Source organism: Chaetodon trifascialis, chromosome 19, assembly GCF_039877785.1.
Source record: "Chaetodon trifascialis isolate fChaTrf1 chromosome 19, fChaTrf1.hap1, whole genome shotgun sequence".
Lineage (NCBI taxonomy): Eukaryota > Metazoa > Chordata > Actinopteri > Chaetodontiformes > Chaetodontidae > Chaetodon > Chaetodon trifascialis.
The window spans coordinates 7,714,246-7,737,732 of NC_092074.1; the positions used below are offsets into that span (position 1 = coordinate 7,714,246).

Sequence of the window (23,487 nt, forward strand, 5' to 3'; positions counted from 1 at the left end):
ATCGAGTCGATTGTGGTTCATGACCTTTGCTTTAAGTTGGCCATTCTCTCTCTAAAATCCCCACCTCACACTATCTATCAAAATCTTAAAATACAGAGATCCCACTCTCCACGTTGACTCAATGTAACATTATTGTCATCATGTGCTGTGTATCCAAGCTCAACGATACGCCGTCATTTCCCACTTCTCAGCAGAAGAAGCCCAATTAAACTGCAAACAATTTACCTCTAATTTTCCCGTCTCCTGAGCACCAGGCCAGTTGAAGATGATGGACGCGAGCAATTTCTTTAACACAGCTACCATGCAAATCACTTTCAGTGTGTCTCCCTCAGCTGTTTTCCCCCACGGTACACTAGATTGCAGCCTCCTTCTCTAATTGTTCCCAAACATCTCAGGCCAGCAGCGCGAGTTAATTGAGAACGAGAGACGTTGATCTCCCATGATAGAGAGGCTTGCATAAATGAGCGTTCCCGAAATGACTATCCACATCAAACCAGCAAGCGTAAAATCTGCTCTTTGGTTCAACCAGAACGTTGCAGAGCTGAAGAGCTTAGGTAGCTCCATGACAAGGTGCACCTGCTTTACTTTATATATACATATACTCTGCGACACACAATGAGTATAAAAAACTAAGGCATCCAAGATGATTTAAGATCTGAAAATCACACATGCAACTGCTAACAGCTCACTGAGATATGCAATGATAGACAAGGGCACTCAAGAAGGTTGGGAGCACAAGTTTCAATTACTGTTTTTAAGTTAACAGGTCCCATCACTTTGGCTCAGTAACTGGGGAAAGCAGGAGGAGCATTTCGCATTGCACTCAGTCAGAACTCGTCACGACTTGTCAGAATCGTGATGGACAGTTAAAAAAAGGATCCAGATCGATGCAGCAGGACCACAGATAACATCTTTTTGGCTCCGCTCATTCTTCTTCCTTCTTCAGCCACGATGCAACTCAACATCTGACAAAAATCATCCGTCGATTCAGGTGTGTTATGCTCTTCACAGCTAATGCAGCTTGAAGGCACTAGCCTCAAACAGAGATGAGGAGCGGGCTACAGAGGTCTGCTAAGTTCACTTCTTTCAAACTTTTTTTTTTTCTCATTTTCAAACTTGTAGTCTTCAGGCCCAAGTTGTTGCCTCAAGTGACATCACTTTAAGCAATTTATCTGAATTTGCACAGCTCCCTGTGGAGGCGCAAAAGGCTTTATGTAACTTTCTTTCACATGTAGAGTGGCACTCCGCAAGACTTGTAAACAGACTTTGATGTGGAAAATTGGCGGAGTTGCCCTTTAATAAGAGATCATCTCCCATCTCCTCACCGGCTTTTCATGCCGAGAGCTACTAGTAGAGGTTTAATTGTCCAAAACTTCCACAATTGCCAAGCCATTTAAATTTCAACACAAACTGCTTACTGTACGAGCGCTGGAGCTCAGAGAGAGATAATGTAAAGTGTTTACTCTTTAGCAGAGAACAAGTTGAGACTGGGAGACTAAAACACAGCTTAAAGTCAAAAGATTTATTGCAGGACAATATTTCTTCCATTATTCTTATTTATATATATATATATATTGACTATTGCATTACTCCTTTTCAAGACCTTATTTACTTGTTATGCCAAGTCAATAAAGAACTAATTAATATTTATGATGATGGAATGGAGAAAAGTAAAGTGCTTTTTGGAGATTTGTTCATGGTCAACTTTTCAGCTGTACTCCTACATGATAAAGAGCAGATACTGAAGTGAGTATCTTACATACAGCAATGCGACAAGAAGCATCACCTCCCCATTATGTTAGCATTTCCTCTGTGCGTGCATTCCCAGCAAACGCTAACACAGTTAGCATTAGTCACCCCCCCCCCCCCACTTCTGATGCACATGATCAAAGAGATGTTCCGACTGTTAAATGGATGAAACACAGAATGATGAGTCGGCTTTGAGAGCAAGACTGTGGGTGGGCGGTGGGTGTGATCTTCAGAATGAGCCAGCTCATTGACACATCTGGTGCCAGGGCTCAGACCATTTATAATATTCATGAATAAATGGATACAAGGTGGCAAAAACTCATTAAAATTGCTGTTACGGTAAATGTTAATCTTCTCAGAGTCACTTCATTTTATAGAAAAAATACATTACAAAATGATCTGTCTTGCTAAGGATTCAATTACTAAACAGATACAGAGTGAAAAAGTGTTTGTTGACTTGATTCACCTCTTTGGGTTAAGCCGACGTGAAATGCTTCCCTAGTCTTTGGTCCCCTAATGGACCACCTGATCTACAGAGTGTCCACACAACACAGCGACAGAGTGAGAGAATGAAACGTGTCTGTCGTGTCAGTGCGTCCCAGCAGAGCTGTCATTAATTAAGCGTGAGATTGGTTCTCTCCACTTCCCACCCCTGTCTCTCATTCTGTTGATCCTGAGCTGTCGAGGGATTCGTCACTTCTCACCTCTGAAAGAGAAACAGCTAGTGTTGGTGAAGTGGACCAAAAATAGATGTGCAAGAAGATACCAAAACACACACATTTCAGTCGACACGTGCGTGCACACACCCTCCTCCTAAAACAGCTGCACACACACACACACACACACACACACACACACACACACAGCCGCTCGGGTCCAGCACCGTGTCAGATACCTATAGCTCTCTTTCAGCACTGCAGTATATCACTAATGATAGCTCAAGTCCCTCAACTCCCCTATAGTACCCTGAGGGGTGGAGAAATCTGCCAAACTGGTACAGGTCCTCTCTTTACTTCTCACAGCACGCTATTTGACAGCCAACTAGGGAACAACAAAATTAAAGGCCTTGGCAAATGAAATTCTGTGACAGAGCGGTGTGAATCAAAGCAGACGCTGCCATGGGAGGTTGTAGAAGAAGAATGGACAAGGCATGCCCTCACAAGGAATACAAAAGTACAGTGGAAAGTTAGTGAGGGCGAAAAACTGCATTTTTATTGTTAAGTTACCAAAGCGCATCAGCCGGCATCTAACGGGTACTGACAAATGAGGTATGGCTTCATCATTTCACCTTGAAAAAGAGAGTGCTTTGGATAAAAGCTCTTTCATGGCACACGGAACTTTATTGACTTCCTTTGATATTAATAGCCTATGACACAAAATGCCATTTTCCCTGCGATGCCACGTTTTTTTTCTTATCTGATGTGACCTTGTTGGCGGTGCAAGAGACGGCGGTGTAATGTATCTCAGCTCAGCCATCATCATTGCGCATTATCGATGCCAGACGTAGACAGAGCGGGTATGGACTGCTTGGCTTTTGCTTCAGACTTGCACAGCCCACATATGAAGGCTTGACAGTGGGTCTTTCTTTGCCAGTTCTGTCCAAATCACAGGGTATTTAGCGGCTTTCTAACGGCTCTGACTCTGGCTCTCCCCCCACACTTCCACTGATGGAGACACACTGTACAAGTATCAGCATTGACACAGAGGGCCATCATCACTGCACGGCAGGCAATCTCTTGTCGAGGTGAAGAGGCTCATAAGAGTGGTCCCAGTCTGTCGTCCACCGGCCAGCCTCTCCTACAACCCTGTCTCACTCCTAAGGGAGAGTTATTGCTTTAATATGAACAACGAATGGTTGAATTTGTCCTTTGGGTGTCAAAGGACCGCTCGGCGTGATTACTTTCTCGACACGGCGGTGACATTCATTGGCTTGGACTCGGGACGTATTGGAGAAAGGCCTCTGTTAGGCTGGATTGGGTGAGTGACAGATGGAGACGGACAGAGAGAGGGAAAGTGAGAGACAGACAGAGAAAAAGAGAAATGCAGAGAAAGGGAGCAGCGGTGAGGCCGGCTTTGCACACCTCAATGAACAGCAGCACTTCAATCCCTGATAGAATGAGAAATACAGTATCCTGACCTTGACTGATCAAGCAGGGAAAAAAGCAGCGTGTCCACAGTCCACCCACGCACAGTCACAAAGAAGTCACAGAACACATAAAATAGTGGAGGACGAACAAGAGGATGTTTGTTTTTTTTTGACATTTTACATTTTTTAGACCTTATTATCGAGACAACAAAACATTCGGCCTCCAGACTTTGTTTCCAAAACTCAGAAAGTAGGTAACCGTATCTCCGACGAGGAAAGATGCAATTAAACCGCACACTACTCGACACTCTGAATGGTAAGCAGTGGGTTTAAGTCTACAGTTTGACATTTTGGGAAACATGCTTATTATTTGTTGAGAATTAACATAATAAGACTGATACTACTCTCTAATCTGTACGGCAAGTATGAAGCTGGAAACAGCAGCTGGTTAAATCTTGTTTCTTTAATCTGTACCAACACTCGTAAAACACTCGTAAAACGACAATTTTATTTCAGATTTTTAAACAGGGATTTATGCACTGGGATATTTATTAGGCATTAGGTCAGTTTGCATGTGTACTGGAGTTATTGAACATCTCAAGGGCATCCCTGTTTATTCCCTGTTTCTTCAAAGCGTTAGAGCACACAGAGGCACACATCAGCCTTACCTGAATAGTGGGTGGAGAGCGCTGTTTGCGGGTGGTCGTGGTGGAGAGTGTGGTGGTGGTCTCGATAAAGGTGGTGGACATCTCCGGCGGCACCGAGGTGGTGGTGCGTGCCGCGCCCCTGCTCGTCGGCACGTCGCCCACGAGCCGCACGCTGCCGTTCACCTTGATGTTGACGTGGCCCTCGGCGGCCATGTTGAGGACCTTGAGGCCGTTGTAGTAGAGGCCGGAGAGCTGGCCCTGGTAGGGTCGCTTCCGGTCATTTCCACCAATGGAGATCGTGGCCTGGGTGTTGAAGATTGTGAGCTGCCGGCCTGGCGCAGGGGGGAGGGAAGCGAGCGTTAATATGTTTATGATGGAAAAATCAGACAGTTCTAATTCTGACATGCATCACCTTTAAGAGGAACTACACCTTCAGTGCGAGACAGATGAATTAGCAGAAAACTTCAACAAACGCTAACTATGTTAACACTACTGATTTACTGCTTGATAAAATGAGTGTTGATGGAGTTGAAATGGTTAAATATGTTCTGGTGATGCAACATGCTTTTACACTGAAAAAAGTAACCACATTATCTGTTCTCAACAACCCCACCTCTCTGTTCATAAAAGACTGCAGCTATATGCGCTGCTATCTACGGCAGGAAGGCTTTTTCCCTTTGATAAACCAGAAAAAGAGACTGAAAGAGACTGCGAACGCTGAAAACTACAGACACTATGCAGCTAATGCAGCATTATCATCAGGGAGCAAACACATGCAGGTGTGAAAAAAACATATGAAAAATGAGCAGGAACACGTGCCACGGGCACTCTTAATATTCTCTGGACAAAACAGTGGACTTGTGCGGTAAAATGATTAATAAATACATATACAGGCTTTGGCATATTATGATAAAGTATGAGCAATACACACTCACTCCATGCCATGGTGAATTTCATTAAGAGACGCCGAAATATCACTGTCAAAACACACTGCTCATGCATTAATTATGAAATGAAAATACACCAAACTTTCATGATACAGGAATCATAATTAAAAATCTCATTGGTATAATTTACAGACACGTAGCACAGCAAGCTTGTTATATTTACGGCATGTGCACAATTATAATGTATAATATGTCGGGTATGGAATGACGGGGGCAAGACGTTCATATCACAGAGGCAAAAAAGAAATAGCACGTGTGGAGTCATGCATGCAGCAGTAATGGCATTTATCAGACCTGTCTGTGCTTTAGCGATTGTTAAAGGGACTTTATAATCAGGTTAAGAAGTTTATGTGCCATGAACTTTAAATGCAGTTTAGAATGATATTATGTGGACTAAAAAAAAAAAAAATTCACACGCACCAAAAAGAGAGGAGACTTTTGAACCCCCACGCATGTTTTAAACATGTTTTAAACATGCCGACTCTGTGATTGGAAGCGTAGCTCTATCAGGGCGCAGCGCACCTTGGCAGGCTCGCTGTGACGCTTTGCTGTCAAAAAGGCTCCAATTAGCTCTCCATCACCAAACAAGTGAGGATTTCATCATGTGTGATGTGTTTAACTACAATCAGATAAATTGCAGCAGGGAAAAGCACCTGCTGTTTGGAAATTTTTCAGGGGGATATGCCCGCTGATTAGTTTGTTCTCAAACATTGCCGAGGATTTGAGCCATGGGAGCTAATTCTCCTCTCAAAACAATCGGCCTACTGTTGCAGCATAGATAATGCCATCTCCAAGTCAATTTTGCAAAAAAAGATTAGGAGTACCTGATACTTAAAATCTTATTGTTTCACTGTTTAGAAAATCTCTTCCCAGTCCCTTTAACTGGACACCATGATTCAACAAAATTTAGAAAGATGACAATGACAAAAACGGGGGAAGAAAAATAAAAAAAAAACAAAGGAAAGAACAGAAAGTAACAAACAACGCTCTGTTTTACCAGTTTTTTAAAGGGTTTAAGGGGTGGTTATTCATTCTCAGAGGTTGAAAGGGAACAAGCCGATGAAATGACAGAAAAAAAGAAAGAAAAACATTCTAGAAGTTCGATAAAGATTTACCTTTCTCCTGAAGCCAATCTTCTACTGGCCGGGTATATTTGAACGGGATTTTCTTATTTGCCATTTGATAGCGCTCAATGTCGCTGTTGCCTTTAAAGTTTGAAAGTTTAACAAACAGCTTGAAACAGTTGGCAACAGCAACAGACATCACACATTTATACAGTGGTTTAGAATGAGTTTTATCTTTGTTTAGAAATATTTATAAAAGCTTTATAAAGATTTTTTTTTTCAACTAGCTTTAGTCGAACCTTTTAAAATTCATATTTATACAGCACACTCCACACCTATGTAAGAAAACATCCATGGATTAAAAGCACAACACATATCCATAGCAGTCATGGAAAAGACACACTGCATAAATAACCTGCAACAAACACAGAAAATACATCACAGTCTACATAACAAGTCCTGTAATACATTCATCACATTACATAATAAAGACAGAAGAAAGGCAAAGTGCTTGAAAGGGTAGACATGCATTTACTGCCCTTCTTCGAAGCAAATTAGGGGTAATTAATGAGGCCTAATTCTCCCAATGGACACCACCTGCTTTTACATTTCAAGGGCCACGGAATGATTCAGTTCAGGAGCTTATTTGAAAGGAAGGAGCTGTGCAGCAGGTTTACAGGCGGGCACGGGGACGTGGCACGGGCGGAGAAGGGAGTGGTAATTTGAAGTACTGTAGATCTATTGGGAGGAAAGTCCCACAGTGACACAGATTTGAGGGGGACAATGCATACAAATGAGATCATTACTGACACGGTGGGAGGCCTTTTGGGTAAAAAAAGTAGTACACCCCGGCTGTCGCATCCCCCTCTTCTGAGACCGTGGCTGACATGTTCCAGGTTTATGGGAACCTTTTTCAAGGAATGTTGCATGTGCTTAGCATTATTTCTGATTTCTTGGTGCGTTTGCGCCATGATGCAATATTTTGTCTGACAATCGCTGAGGCATTCCCTCTGAAAGGCGTCATGAGTCTGTCGACGCTGAGAATTGAGACGTTCAGCTCAAACACTTTGAGGTATGACAGAAAACTGTGAAGCCTGCGTAGAATTATGACTGACACCATGATGCCACTCAGGTGGGAAGGTGTTTGGAGGAAAAAAGGCACCAATGCGGCATCGTTTATAACACACGTGAAAGGGCAAGGCTTCATAATTGTGAGAAAAGGTCTTCTGGACTGTCTCTATTTTGGCTGCTAGAATTCTCCCAGGTGATTTATCAGTGACATCATCACACACACACACACACACACACACACACACACACACACACACACACACACACACACACACACACACACTCATGGGGACCACTTGACTGAGGGTGTGACCATAGGGTATATCGCTACAATAAATAGCATCTTACAGCATCTAACTGAATTTCTCTCTTGGTTCAGTTATTTACTGCATACATGATTTCGGATTGCACTTTTCCCACCTATTGATTAAAATTACACATAAGGAGCAAACGCCCATAATTACGTTGAAACCATTCATTAGGCCACTTATGCTCCAATGAGCTTTAGTAAAGCATAAGCTTGTCTCACTTTTCTCTCCTTCGCTATCTTTCCATCGCTCCTTTCTACCTTTCGTATTCTGAGAAAAAACAGCCAAGAGCTCAGTTTACGGCCAGCTGGGAAGGAGTGTGGATATGGCTGCAAGGGAGCTCAAGGAGCTAAAGGACTGTGTCTGCAGCGCGCCAGCAGGTTAATCAGCTACTAGCAGGACTCCCTCCTCATTCCTTTGATCTCAAGCAGGTTTGGTGCAGCAGCCAAATACACTCTCCTCTGGACAAGGGCCACAGAAGGAGGCATGATTGTTGTATGTGAAACCAGGGGACCGGCGAACGGTGAGGAGTTTGGGGGACTAAGTTGAAGATTGGGGTGGGAAGAACAGGGAAGGGACAGCGTGAAGCATCTCACAAACCAGGAGAGTAATCTCATCTGGAACTGAGAGAAGTGGAGAAAAGCTGGCAGTGCATTGCTAATGGCACAGTCTCAGGTATAGTTCTTACATTGTTCTTGATGATTAATGGTGTGACAGCCCCCTTGTAATGAATACACCACAAGCTAATTGTCCAACTAATGAGAAAAATCTCTCTAGTTTGTCAGTTTGATATTCAATTTCTAAAGGTGACTCCAGAATGAATGACCTTGCCAATAAAAGCACTATTGTTTATTATAAAATCACTCTGCCTTCAAGGTTTTGGATTTTATTTATTTATTTATTTATTTATTTATTTATTTTTTGAAGCAGAATGGACATTTCTTCAAAGGTTTTTCATCAACCTTTCAGCACTGAAGTGAGCAAAGTGCAATTTAGCACCATTATGTGTTTGATGTTTTGTCACTGGCAAAGAGTCCATTTTGGTCTAAAATCTATTGAGCAGCTTTTGGCTCACACATACAACTAACAGTAGATCCCTACGCACTTAGAAAATTAATAAAAATAAAAGTTGAGTGTTTGATAGGAAAACTCAATTTCTCTTTTCTATATATTTTGCCATAAGAAATATTCAAACAAACTCATATGAATCATCTCATACAAAAGTTTTCTGAAATCGTATTATTATTTCCTTAAAGTGATCCAATTCCTGCAAGTCTATGCAACTTTTAAAATATGAAATAGCACATTATTTCATTTATAAACTAAAAAGCTGAGTTCAAGAGCAATAAAATAAGGCTTTGCTCATTTCAACAGACTCTTACTTGGTCTGGTATGACCGGCGGCACACGGTGATTAGTATAATTTGTAGATAACAACCACATATTATATTATGGCATTATTTATAAGTGGATTTGTTCTCAGCTCTCTTGCATATTTGTGTAGCTGTATGTAAGACACATGGTTCTACTGTATTTCTGGATGCCCCTTTTATCATCTAGCTAAGGTCAACAGATTAAAATTAGCCTTCTGGGCTAACTTATTTTAGGTCTAATTTCCAGTTTTTCTTTTCAGTTGATCAATTAAAATTTAAAAATAAGGGAATTAAAAAAAAAAAAGAAATACATTTCACTGCATTTATGGCTCCTCTTTTCCTCTGCTACTGTTAAACTATGTTTTAGTACTCACCATGATCCCATAATTGTCATTCATTTCCACAGTTTTTAAATAAAAGTTACATAGGATCTATACAGGATTAAACCAACTGATGGATCATCATGGAGTTATGCAAATGAACACAGTTTGATTTGACAATATTGGCAGAAAAATGGGGCTTTTTTTTAAATTTGGGATGACTTGAATGGCCTACATATGAGGGTTAAATGGCCATTCACAGGGTCTTTAAAGGCCCTCAATACATGTTATGTATTAAATACTGTGAGCAAAGTTATCAATACAGAAAGTTATAAAAAGAAAGTTTTGCTTTGTGGGTTTCAGTCAGAGAAAGGCGATGTCATGTTGTTATGTGCATCAGGATTGAACAATATCAAAATTAGAATGTGCTGACAGTTGCGGGGTGGCTGTCAGTCAAACGTGTTAAAACCACACCCACACAGTCCTCATGAAGCAGAGGGTTGTGGAATGTTGTTGTTGATGATGCTTCTTTAGTTTTCGGGGGCTTTAATTTCTATTCATACATGTAGATGAGATGGCAATCACACGAGAAATACACTATTCCTCATTATTCCTACTGTGCACTGCTGACAACCGTATCTGCAAGTGTATCGACATTTTTTGCCCACTCAAAGTATTTTCTCTGACAAACATCTACGTGCATTACTGGACAGCCTCTTATTTATCCTGTAACACACTGTGTTTCAGAATGTCCCTCTGACCGGCTGAATGCAGACCTGTGTGCACATGTAGAAGACATACAACTTAAAATTTGTTGGGCTTTTCTGTGTTTGTAAGCAGTTTCTGTGTATGTATCGTTTAACCCTAATGAATGCCCTCATCATTTTTTTTTTCTCCCAACCAAGACAATGTCTAAATGTTTCCCCTTTGGTGGCAGCTATTCAGTCAACACAAACACTGGCACGGCGACAGTCATCTGCTGGTTGGTGGCTTCGTTCTATTCAGCTTGCTTGCCAGACTAATCTCGCCGGGGTTCCATCACAGGGCCAGTGCTGAGAGCGCATCAAAACTGTGAAAATGGCTACCGTGACAGGCTCCTGGCATTCTCTCCATTTGGGGATGATGAGTACATTTGATATACTGTGGCCCTGTCCAAAAATCCTCATTCCACCGCTCAACTCCACAGCTAGCTGTTGCAGCCCCTGGTTATGAATATCCTGCACCACCCACCTGCTCTCCAATCTACACCTGACTTTCATCTCTGTCTCCCCTTCTCTCGCTCTCTGGCTATTCATTCATCCACCCGACTATCTTTCTATTCTCTCTTTCTCTTCATCCATCCAGCTATCCTCTTCTTCTTCATCTGCACCCTCTGATACTCTTTCTTTCTGTCTCTCTCCAACGCAATCAGCCTTCCATGTTCTTCTTGGCTGAATCAGACCGCTTCAACTGCAGCCACATTTCTGGTATCATTTATCTACTTTTCTCTCACTCTTTATTCGCGTTCTCCTGTTCTCTACCCATCTATCTGTCTATATGCCAGCTCTTTCTCCCTTTTGTCAACTTATTCCTGTCATCTACTCCATTAAATGCGACTATATTCCCTCATTGGCTGCATTTCTTTTTTATTCACCCATGTCGCTCTGTTTCTCCAGCTTGCTTTCCCTCTCTCCTCCTTCCATTCTCTCTCAGATGTCAGACAAAGCCAGGGAGTAAATTCATCATTTATCAGGTCGCTCTGAAATTTATGGTGTTGAAAGGATGAATTAGACTGGCGGCTTCAACACTCAGCTTAGTCTGAGTTCTGAGAGCGACAGAGATTGTGTCTCAGATAGGGCTAATCATGTTTGGCCCCGGGGACGTGTGGGGATTTATCTTGCTCCCGAGGAATTGTTTTGTCTGTATTTCAAGACAAAGATTGGCAGATACGTTGAAACGGTGCAACTCATTGTGTCTGTTTAAGGTTGCAGGAGTTGTAACATTGTGTGCATCGGTGCATGTATCCATGTCTTTGTCTTTGTGTGTTTGGGTGCACGTGTGTCTGAAAATGAACACAAGGCCATTCTCATTATGACCGACCCTCTTGTAGCCACCACAAATGATGGAACACACACACACACACACACACACACACACACACACACACACACACACACACACACACACTGACGCACTTTCCCCGAGGCCCAAGCAGAGTAGTTAGGCCAATGGTCATTCATCTGAGACAACGCCTGAACCTCAGCCAGCTCCGGCAAAGTGTGATGCACAATTTCCGCCTGGCTCGGTCTTTGATTCAAAGATTCAAACTCACGCAAAAAGATCATGTAATCCAAAATCAAAGAGTACAGGGATTCGGAGTGTTATATAAGGAAATTGGAACCCTCTCGCTAAACAAAGACAAGCCCCTGCAGTAATGTAGGTTGTCACAAAAGTACACACGATTGTAGGAGAGATGCGGTGCGGCCCTGATGAACAACGAATGGAAAAGGACGAGAAACGGGGATAAAAAGGAATTTGAGGACAAAAAAAGAATGGAGATCTGAGAGGGCACTGTTAGAGGAGGGGAATAATTAGAGAAAGGGAAAGACAAAGCAGTCAACACACACACATACGTGCATTCAACGCCCACACACAAACACACACACACTGAACACGTGTAAGCTGCAGATGCCTGCTGGAAACGCTGCTGTATGGGATCAGTGTGGTCGTATTGTTGTATAGAAGAATGGGACTGTGAAGCGCTTCCTTCTCTGTCTCACTCTTCAATATTTACCAGCATTACACGGCGCAGTTTTCATCTCGTAAAGCTGCTCGTGATAATCACTCTTGTGTAAATTAAATTTTGGTTTGCAAAAAGACATTGAAGCAGGTGTCTTGTGGGCTTAATGGGCATGATGACGCAGGATCCTAATCATGTCAGCCTATCAGTAAAGGCAAAACAGAAAACGTATGAAAAGGTGAGAGGATAACTGGTTTCAGCCGCCATTCCTGTCACTGAAATCAAAGTACATGCTGAGATTTGGGACAATGTAACGATGATAGGCCAAGAAAATAAGAGGTCAGACCGGTTGTAAATGAGCCATCAGTGACCAGTTTGCATTATCTTAACAGCTCTGCCACATATTCTACCTTTATGAAGCGTAAAATGGTCAGTTTTTGATTAAATTTCTCAAGTCAACCATTGTTTATTAGTTAGAGGTGGAGTTTTACTGCATTACATTGAAAAGTGTTCTGCCTCCTGATGTTTGTAAAAGGGGTGGGCATTCAAAACACCTCCCAGTATAATGCAGTCCAGTTAACCACTGCAATCCATTAGCACAGTTATCATCTGTGTAAAGGTAGAATTTATGGCTGTGCTGTTTCATTGGATTGCATTAAGTCTTACAGGCGTACCTAATAACGGGGTGCCCACTTTTTGAGTGTGTATCAATTCACTGTAATAAAATACAAAAAACATGCTTTAATTAGATTAGTGATGAGAGAAGACTAAAAATGAGCACAACTGTTACGTTGGCAATAATCTCTTATTTCACACTGAAACCGTGTGCACACAATTACAGCAAGCACAGAAGGTTAAAGGTGAACCAGGCAGTTGTAGTACACTGTTGCTGTGAAGTGTGACGGCTGTTAAAATGGCCAGTTTGAGTTATAATTTTACTGTAGTTTTCTTTTCCAAATACTTTTGGCTAACCTGTAGTTTTATCTAAAATGTACACAGTGGTCTGACTGATTGTGTTTCTTGCCCTATCGGGTGAATTTATTGCAGGATTTCCAGATAATCATAATTAACTTTGTGTCTCTAATGTTATTGTAACTATTGGAAATAACGGACAAAACAACAAAAATAGGCCGAAGCTATAATAAAGCGAAATTGCCTACAAAGAAGTAATAGTAAACGTGACCCAACTTTGCTCTAGCCATAATTAAAACTCAGGTCTTTGGTGTGAAAACCTCCTGCTGCCATTTAAAGTAGATCCTAATGCGTCTACTCTGGTGGGCAAACTTTTCAAACACTGCTGTTGAGATGTCCAATTTACACACCTCAGGGTATTTTGCGAGCAGCTTTGAATGACAAGCAATCCACCAGCACCTCTGTCTTCACCTATTCCCTTCCAGGGAGAGAGGGCATGCCCAGATCCGGTAACTGTTTATTGAACGACCTGAGAGCCTTGTGGCTGCTGCTGCCTTCAAGTTGAGCATTAAGAGTGTGAGAAAGCAGTCGATGAGTCTGCACCCTAACATGTAATTACTCATGAGATGACAACGCCTTTACAAGGGAGGGAGGGCGAAAAAAAAAAAAATCAATCATCGTTGAATTACTATCACTGAGTGCCCTGCAAATTACCTGTGAAGAAGAGAAAAAGAAATTACCACGCATTCGATCTCTCGACCTCAACTCCATTTCAAGACAATGGCAGGCGGACAGAAAGGGGAACAAACCTCAATGGGATCACTTGGACGGAATCCAAAGCTAAAAAGGCGAATTCTCTCTGTTGCATTGCTTAAACTCAGACGCAACCCCCATTTAGCAGTCATTCCTGAATGGATGCTGGCTTTGGATCAGAGATATTGACAGACCTATTGATGGAAGGTTGAGAAAACAACCACCGAACGATGATGCACAAGGCACTCTGAGGTAATTATGAAGGTGGTAGGTGTTCCACTGTTATCTGAAATTACTGGCCATTAAAGATGGAGAATTCTTGCGGGGCTGAGATCGAAAGCAGCGAGACAAGAACTACCTCTGTGCAAGAATGCAGTCGCGTTTGTCTGATTAGTCCAGTTCCACCGGTGAGCGTTTATCTGTACATGACGGAGACATCACTCGTGTGCATGCTGTGTGCCACATGTTAAGGAGTTTCTCGGTATAAGTGTGGCTGAAATGCAGTTATGAAACCCGTCTGACTTTATCTATTCAAAGGAAAGCGAAAGACAGCCAACGGCAAAAGAAAGCCAGAGACAGAAGAGATTAACATCACCTGCGCTGGCATTGAACCAAACCAAAAGAGTGCGCCAGGTCACGCCAGGAGAAGATGCTGCCCTGTCCTCAGTGAAGGCATGCAACCAGGAGCACGCTGTAGGGCTGCTGAGACATAGGGCCGCGAAGTGAAAGGGATCAACTCCTGTTTGTTTGCTCCTTACCATTGGGTATCATCAGCATTTTTACACTCTTTCTTTTCTTCTAGTGTTTGGAAAACAAGCTATTTTCGCGAGTGAAGTGCAGTTGCGTTTCTGGAGACATTTCTGTTCGAGTTAGCTCCACATCTGGTAATGTAACACTATTTAATCTGCTATGCCGTCGATTTATTCTATGTCCAATTACGTCTTGCTGCTACGGCACAATTTTACCTCGGAGATCAATGAAGTTTCATATTATCTTTTGTCATCCCAACTTCTCTTTGCCTCAACTGCCACTTTGTGCCCATGTTGCTTCCCCGTGCGTCTGCTCTGTTTGACTAAGTGAAATTGAAGAGTGGGTAATAGGGAACAAGGAAACAAAGGTGGCCTCTCCTAAGCCGGCTGGCATTGAGACACAGGTATCAAAGACCATGAGGGCCAACTTAATTTAATGGAGTGTTAAGTAGAAGCGGGAGAGGATTTTTTTCCTTCCTTCCTTCTCGCTCTCACCCTTTCTCTCACTCTCTCACCCTGTTAGGTAAGCAGCACGTCTCCGTGCCAAATGAAGGGAGTGCCTGAGCCTCCAAATGGAGCGGGCTCCGTTTGATGACCCTATTTGTATTCTGCTGCTGTGCTGCTTCTGCTGACCTGGGAATGAGAGATACAGGCAGGCAGCAGCTTTATCTGGCCAACAGGCCACCCTTGGTTTCTGCCTCTATCCTCTCCTTGCTTGCCCGACGACCAAATGCCTCTTGGTGCCTTTTAATCCCTTTCCTGAAATGAACTGGCCAGATGTTGCACAGTTAATGCCTCTTGCAAGACAAAAGATTCTAGCTCAGTGTGCTGCTTTCCTGTGGAGTCGGCTGCGAGGGCATGAAAGTAGATATTTCTGAGGCGTTTGCCAGAGGAGCATAGTGTGTGCCAGTTAATGCGACTGCATGCTTCTTCGTCTTCTGGGATGCTTCGTTAAGAAGAAAAAAAGAAAGGGAATCTTTTTGTATATAGTTGGCGGTGCCCTTTGCTTCAACAAACAGGTGGTGTCCAGTGATTCTAAACTAGAATTTTATTCTAACTCTTGCAGAAATTCATCAGACACAGGAATAAGAACGGCAGTACCTGTGGGAAAGTGTTCATTGACTGGCCAGTTGTCCACCTGCAACGTGGCATTACCCCCGTTCCTGGTGAATCGGACTAAATGGTATTTGCCATCGTTTACTGCTGTGGTTGTCTCCTTGACGCTGATGTCCACTGTTCCGATGTTGAAGGTCACGCCTACTTTGCCTTGTTCCTGGAAAAGACACACAGAGAAGAGGAGCAGAGTTAGTGGTCTGATTCCCGCAGTGAATGAATCCAAATCTTTGAATACAGAATTTTACCGAACTGGTGATTCCTTTCAAACACAGGGAGCCTGTTACCCTCAATAAGAGCAAGTCACATCAAATCTGTCTCGACTGATTTAAAAATTTGAACTGCCACTGTGCCAAGATTCTACCTATTGTTGTGCAGTAATTAATTAATTATACAATAAACTAACTGTACAAAGTTCAATAAAGCTACTTGGATGAATGCCCTCGGCTGGTGCTAATGGTGAACTACTCAGCGAACCTGAGGACGCTAGCGCGCTACGCTTCATTATACCACTGTAATGTGATGAAAATAGGCTGCCAGCAGAGATTGTAATGATGAGTAATGCTCCCTGCAGCCTGTCACTGCAAAACTGGCAGGACAGATGCCTTTTCTGCTGCGGTCCTTACAAACTGCATGAATACCATATGTTTTGTTTAGCTCCTTAAGCTAAACCAGTTTTACCATGTCCATAAATTGTGATGCCTCCCCATCATTTCCTGACTCCTCTCCCCTCGACCCCACTAATTTTCATGAGCTGCCAGTGTGTTTTATTGTGACTGTTTGCGTATTCATGGGCATGTAGGCGTTACAAGCAAAAGGTTTTAGAGCGGAGGCAGGGCTTGAATGAGTGGCGATGGGGAAGGGCTGCGCTTTCTGTGTCATTTGTTTTAATCCCCCGCAGGGAATCTCGCAGTGTAATTACCTACTTTAGAAGCCTGAAGCAGAGGGACCGTTTCTCATAACAAAACCAAAATTAAGAAGGCTTGCACAGGGGGAAGACACATATAGTTAACTGATCAGCTGAGACACCGGCCCTGGCTGACCGTTGCCATACACACCTTGATACTATCAAGCTGAATTTAACAATGTTCATCGGCATGAAAGCACTGAAAGGCTTCAAGACCGCAACGTAAACGACACACTTTAATGTGGGGATCTCTTTTTAATGTTACAGACTCCTAACAGCATAGAAGAGCATTTAATAAGGCCAGCCTATATTTAAAGTCTCAGCTGCTTTTATGTTCGCAAATAATCCCCAAGTGCAACAATATAATATTAGAATACCATATATTATAGCAAGCTGCAGTCTGTAGTAATAAATGAAGTGTGTCATTTTACTGGTGCCGGCAGGCCCTTAGCCTTTACGTTCTGTTAGCCGGAAACACATTTTGCTGAGTTTGTTTACTCTGCATTTTTGTTGTTTTTATAAAAAGGAGAAAGAAAGACACTAGAGATCAATAAGAACAAATATTAGCTTTTAAATCATGTTTGTTCTTACATTTCTATTCCTTAAGTGGAGCATCTAGAAAACAGACAGTTCTCTTTTCATTTCCCGAAATTAGGATCTGGTTTCTGTTTGTTAGCATTTCTGGTACAGTGCATCCACGAAGGTGAGTTTTTAAGGGTAGAAAGTTGGCGAAAGCATACAGCAAAATGACTGTGTGCTCAGGAACTCTGAAGTTTCCTCAACAAGTCCTTTTACCAGCCAAGGCAGTCTGCAGACATGCACTGCATTCAATGCCTCTCTCGTATTTACAATTAAAACATTCTTTGTCTATTCATGAAAAGAGATACAGCACAGCATGACAGTGTGCTTGAGACCATAATGCATAGAACGACAGAGCGGCACTCCTCTGTAACAATCTCCAGCTCACCTAATAATGGAAAAAGAATGTCACCAAAGACACGAGAAAGCCATCTCCTAAAAGCCGAGGTACGGGCTCAGAGCGGGAGCCAGGCGAGCAGAATATCAGAATGCACACTTAACATCTCTGTCGGAGAAGCTGTAAATGGGCTCTTAATTTAGGTAGCTGTCATTAAAACACAGAGCAACAGACAAACGCATACAGTGCCCACGTGAGTGTACGGGCACACTCGCTGATTATCTCGCAGCAAATACACACAATCCATGCACCGAGACAGGATGAGGTAAGCACACACAGATATGTTGATGATTTAATGTGACAAGGTGATGTTCAGTGTGTGTGTTGTGTGTATTGTACCATGAAAAATACTGCTAAAGCATCCTGGCTCTCCTGACTAATGACAGGACCTTTCCCTGGTAGGAAAAAAACACTATGTCTGACGGCCTGAGCGCATACAAAGCACAGACAGACACATCAGCACTTGTACATCCACTGTGACCTTCAGAGGCTCTGGCAGCCCCGGCTCTCCTGTGTAGTCTCATCAAAGCCACATCACCGACCCACTAATACCTACAAACAAAGACAGATCGTCACCCCCCTGGCCCTGGTACAAACAAACAACAAAACACAACAATTGTACACCTCTGTAACCGTCGCTGAGCGCCTCCGGGCAGTGCAGAGGGAACTGTGTGTGGTAGTGCCTCGCAATGGCACAGCTCTCCCTCTTTTTTCCTTTTCTCTCTCTGCACTACTCTTGCTGTCCGGCTACCCTCCCGCCTCAGCCACCACCACCCACCCACCTGCCAGCCCACCCCGGCGCTGCAGCAATGTTTGATTGACAGATCCAATTACGTTTTTTATTGGCCTGTCGCTCGCGAGGTGGGAAGGCACTTCATTGTCTCCTGAGCAAAGGGGAAAAATGGCTATTGTTCTCTTAGTGGAAAAGATGATGGCCACTGTTCCAGGCGTAAACAAATGATGTGCGGAGAATCACTTCTAAACTTCTGCACACTTGAATGCAAACAGAGGGCCAAACACACACACGCAGACGCACACACACAAAGTCATAGAGTGTAACCTTGCGCTCAAGAATCTTTGTTTCAGCGGCGTCACAGAGCAAAAAACACTAAGCTGTGTCCACACATTCAATCAGTCACCCTCACTAACCCTCAAAGCAAACACTCTAAATATGACATTACAGTAGGGAAAGTGGTAATTTACTTGTATGATGTGCTAAAGCCCTTTCATACATGGCCATGCTCCCACACTCTCTATTTAATGCCAATCATGAACGCTGACTGTTTTACCGCTATAGGAATAGAAGGAGATTATGTTGGTGGCTTGTTTGTGCATCACTTAAGCGTACAGTATGTGTGGGCATGTTGTGTTCACACTCTGTGTAAGTAAGACTGATAAATGTAATTCCAGCGAGCAGCTGCCCCCCCCCTCCAATATGAGCTGGCCCAGGCTTGGCACGAGGAGCTCCAGCGGTCCCACGTGACCCGGCACACACTGACATCAGTAATAAGGCCCGCCGCAATCCAATTCAGGGCCGATCAATGCCTCCAACACAAGCAGCGCCCCGGGCAGAGCGAAAGAGAGAGAATCACTCAAAAGCAGTGGTGGGCGATCCTGCAGACAGCCATCACAGACAGCCCTTAGTAGACAGCTGCTGTACCAGGGACAAGACGCTCACAATAGACCCCATCCCCAGCTCACTGAATGGTCATTCTGCTACGCCACAGGCCCCAGACAGATACATACATCTGAAAGCCATTTTATGGAGGTGAGATGGGTCGAATTAGCACATTTAGCTCTGCTGGGGAGGGGAAAAAAAAACCTGCCGAAGGAAGTATGGAGTCAGAGAAGGAAATGGATGGATTTATGTGCTTTATGTGGCAGATATTCTCTATAAGAACCTCTGCATTGAAAATACTTTAAGGTCAGAGAATGTTATTAAAGTGGGAGTCCCCCCCCCCCCCAAAACGTATTACATTGCAATCAAACCTTGATTGAAATCGGGTACGGACACAGAGTGGTTGTAGTGGGATGACTCCAGCGGATCTATATTAAGTCTCAGTTGGGAAGGAGGAAGATCTGATATCAAGAATGTGAACATGTCCCACGGTGGGAGTTTGGGTTACATATCCACCCTTTCATCTGACATCAGCGCTCAAGTTAGCTTTTGTGGTCAGGGGCCATCAAAACTGGATCATGGAAGCAGTGGAAGCAGAATCAATAGAGTGGAGAAGCTGGGACAATGTGAGACGCGGTGGATTGATGCACCTGGCCTTCACAGCGCCGAAGCCATTTATTGTCAGTAATTGACAGAGATAACTCATAGACGGAGCAGTGATTTGTAGCTGTCTGTTCTTGTGCGCATCAGGCTCCAGAGTCAGAAATTTGCTAAAGGGTAGGATGTTAGAGGCTGTTGAGGAGGGGTCTGTGTGTGTGTGTGCAAGTCATTTCTTCGTGCACAGAATGTACTGACAACTCAACAGGCCCAAAGCAAGGCAAGAGTCCATGCGGCATATTTGTTGTGGTCTTTAAAGCCCTAATTACAGAGAGAATGTCTCCATTTCAGAAAAATGTTAATGGATCAGTCGTGCAAAGCACATGTACAACGTGTACAACCAAACAAGTTCTGAATTACTGGATTAAACCTTTGAGCAACTGAAATGTGAAAGACTCTGCTGCAGTCACATCGTCAATCTGAAAATCATGAGCTGGAAATCAAACTTTGTGTTTGAAAGCAGTGGTTCTCCTCAAAATTTCAAAAAATATATTTTGTCAGTTAGCTCTAGCAGCATCTTGATGTGCAGATTGTTCTGCTTTTATTTGTCCAGATCTGATTCTGAGATGTCTGCTTACACGCCAATATGATGGAGGTAAATAGAATTTAAAGGATAAGTGTGTTGATATTTTTCTTATTGTCAATAAATCCCATTAAAAGACCAAATTAACAATAGATTGATCTTACTTGCGAGCACTTTGGGTGTATCCAAAGCCTGAAATATGTGTGCTGCAGAGCTCTGCTGTTGTCCAAAACTATTAAAAACACATCAAGCAGCCACATTATTGTACTGATTGACACGTTCCTTCATCACAATGAACATGGCGTTGTCATTTATTTTAATTAAATCCCACACAGACCATCCTGCTCATGTAAAAACTCACTAGAGCAAAAAAAGTGTATCAGCCCGCCACTGAAAATAGTCCCCAACAAATGTGTTATTTACTCCTGTTTGAGCGATGCCTGCTAATAACTCCACTGCCTGGCTGAAACCTTTTTTAAATATGAACTATAAGTTTGTCATCTACTTTAAAAAAAAACCCACGTCTTTCGTAGAATCCACAGGCACGGGGCTGACTGCCGCGCTCAGGTGCTGAGGTCCAATAGCAGTGAGGAATGAACACATTACTGATTCTGATCTTTTCATGGGATTTGTTGACCATAAGAGAAATATATGGAACACCAGCCTTAGCCCTTCATTTGAGGTGCTCGCAGCATTGAATAAGCACATTGAAAAACTTGCAGTTGCAATGTGTCTTAATAAAAACAATGTCCCCGTTACTCTGGATAATCCACAGAACACACCGTCGAGAGGTTTCATGGGGCTATTTCTTTGATAGAGAGTCGTTTCTTTGAAAACCTGGCAGTGTGAGTTCTGTGGATTACACAGAGTAACAAGGCCAGTGACTCTGAGAAGAAAAGTTGGGACTTTTAAATGGAATTTATCAGTGTTGTGAGCACTGCAAAACAAATTCCAGTGTCCTCTGTGGTATTGGTGTTGAAGAAGAACCTCAGAGATGGACAACTCAAAACTAACGTCCTCATTAAGCAGGTAAACTGTAACTCATGCGCAACATAATTATGAAAGGGATAGAGAGTCTTGAAATAGAAGTGAGGTTGAGCAATACGTGTTTTAATGTCATGAATAAAGCACAATTTGCTATGAATGCAGCTGCTAATAGCAGTGATGCATATGAAGTGCTGCTGACACAAGGGCCGCTAATTTTGGAAAGACTGAAAAAAAAAAACTGCTGAAATTGCCTTACTCTCTCAAATTAGAAGCGGAGGCTGCAGGTTTCAGGGCTCCTCGACCTGCACAGGACAGTCTTAATGCACTATTCAAATAAACATCCCTCTGAAAACTGTGAGCTTCCATTAATCATTAATTGGCTCAAAGGTTCATTCAGACATTCATAATCGACTACAGAGCCGTTGTGAGAGGCGATGTGGGAGGATACAAGGCGCAGAGGCCTGGTGCCTCTGAAATATTGATCACACCTAAAAGAACCCAGAGGTCTAACACAAGCTATATTTCACACCTGAGAGAGCCAGGAACAGCTTCATCGAATGGACAGGAGCAAAATGGCTTCCACCTTGCTTTACTTAGAGCTACGGTAGGTAATTGCTGGGGTAATACCGGTGAGTCCATCAGCCAGTTGGTTAATGCCCAGGAGTGCCAGCTAGTGTTAGCCCAGACTGAAGAGGAAGAGTCAATGCATTTTTAATATAAACACAAGCAGCAGCGATGCCGGGGATGGTAATGGCTTTGACTCCTGCGCTCGGGCTCAATGTCAAACTCTGAGTCTCGCTCTTTGATCCTCTGCCGCAGAATATGAATCGCGCAGGGTCAGCCTTATCAATTATTTACAACCACTCTTTCTCTATTTCCTGTTTGTCCGCTCTTGTGGCTGTAACTTGCCTTGACACTAATGGCGGACGGCTCGGTGAAAACATTTATCAATGTTACCGCAGAGTCCTCTCCAGCTCCATACTATCACTTTCAGCTTTTTGGAACTTAGAGTACTGACACTGCACTGATCCTAATCATCGCTACTCTACTTTACTGCATGTGCCTTGACTGCATTGTCACTGTGAAGTCACTGTCCCTGAAAGAACTCTCAGCTGCTGCATTCTGCACTCAACACTGAGTCTTTACCTCATTTCAAGAACTATAGAATAGAAATATCTTCACTTCAATGTGTTAAAATACCAGTAACTGTCTTCAAAATAAAGTGCCAAAAGTAAAAACACTCATTATTTCAGAATAATACATTTTATGTTATTGGATTATGATTATTGATGCATTCATGTGTTCATCACTTTAATGTTGACGCTGGTAAAGGTGGTTTAACTACTTCATATGGTTTATCTGCTGGGTTGCTTGTGAATTTCAGTTTTATCTTAATTTATAATATTACATCATAATTTATTTGTTGGTCATATTTTATATTATTAAACTTAATCTTGATTTTTTTTATATCCCTTCCATAAGTATACTCAAATAAATGTAGTGGAGTAAAAAGTACAATATTTAAACACTTCAGCACTGAAATACTTTTGACAAATATCTTTTTGTCTCTGAATTTTGAGCATTTTATTTCACACAAGCCTTTTTTAACACAGCACTCTGCATTTCACTGCACATGCACCTGTATTGTACGAGCATATGGGAAGTAAAACCTGGACTCTTCAATCTCAAAATCTTGAGAAATGTGGGTCGTTTATTGTATTTTTTCTATTTTGTATTGAAGGAGTAAATTAAGTTTGATTGCTGCTAACATGAAAGAATTACACATATCGTCAGTCCAAACATTGATGCTATTCACTCATTGACTCTAAGTTTTGACACAAACAGCACAGCTGAATCTATTTTCCACTTTCCATCCAATTATGGACCTTCATAAAATATATGACCAGATTTGACTTTGTTCCAACATGTTATTATAGACACCATTTCTACAGAACAGAGTCATTCAAAGGTGCTGAGCATTGCTCTATCTCTGTTTATGGTTGGAGCGC

At 42.7% G+C, this 23,487-nt stretch overlaps 1 protein-coding gene across 9 annotated transcripts in view; it reads right to left on the bottom strand.

Moving 5' to 3' along the window:
- The window catches only part of nrxn3b (neurexin 3b), a 200,449-nt gene that overhangs the window by 26,374 nt on the left and 150,588 nt on the right, over positions 1-23,487 (bottom strand). For 7 of the 9 annotated variants that reach the window (XM_070987081.1, XM_070987080.1, XM_070987079.1 and 4 more), the window contains 3 exons: positions 15,799-15,970; positions 6,545-6,634; positions 4,504-4,814 (listed from right to left, as the gene is read on the bottom strand). In XM_070987081.1, the coding sequence (XP_070843182.1) occupies positions 4,504-4,814; positions 6,545-6,634; positions 15,799-15,970 (573 nt within the window). The remainder of the gene's footprint in view (positions 1-4,503; positions 4,815-6,544; positions 6,635-15,798; positions 15,971-23,487) is intronic. The other 2 variants (XM_070987084.1, XM_070987082.1) reach the window with 1 other exon arrangement.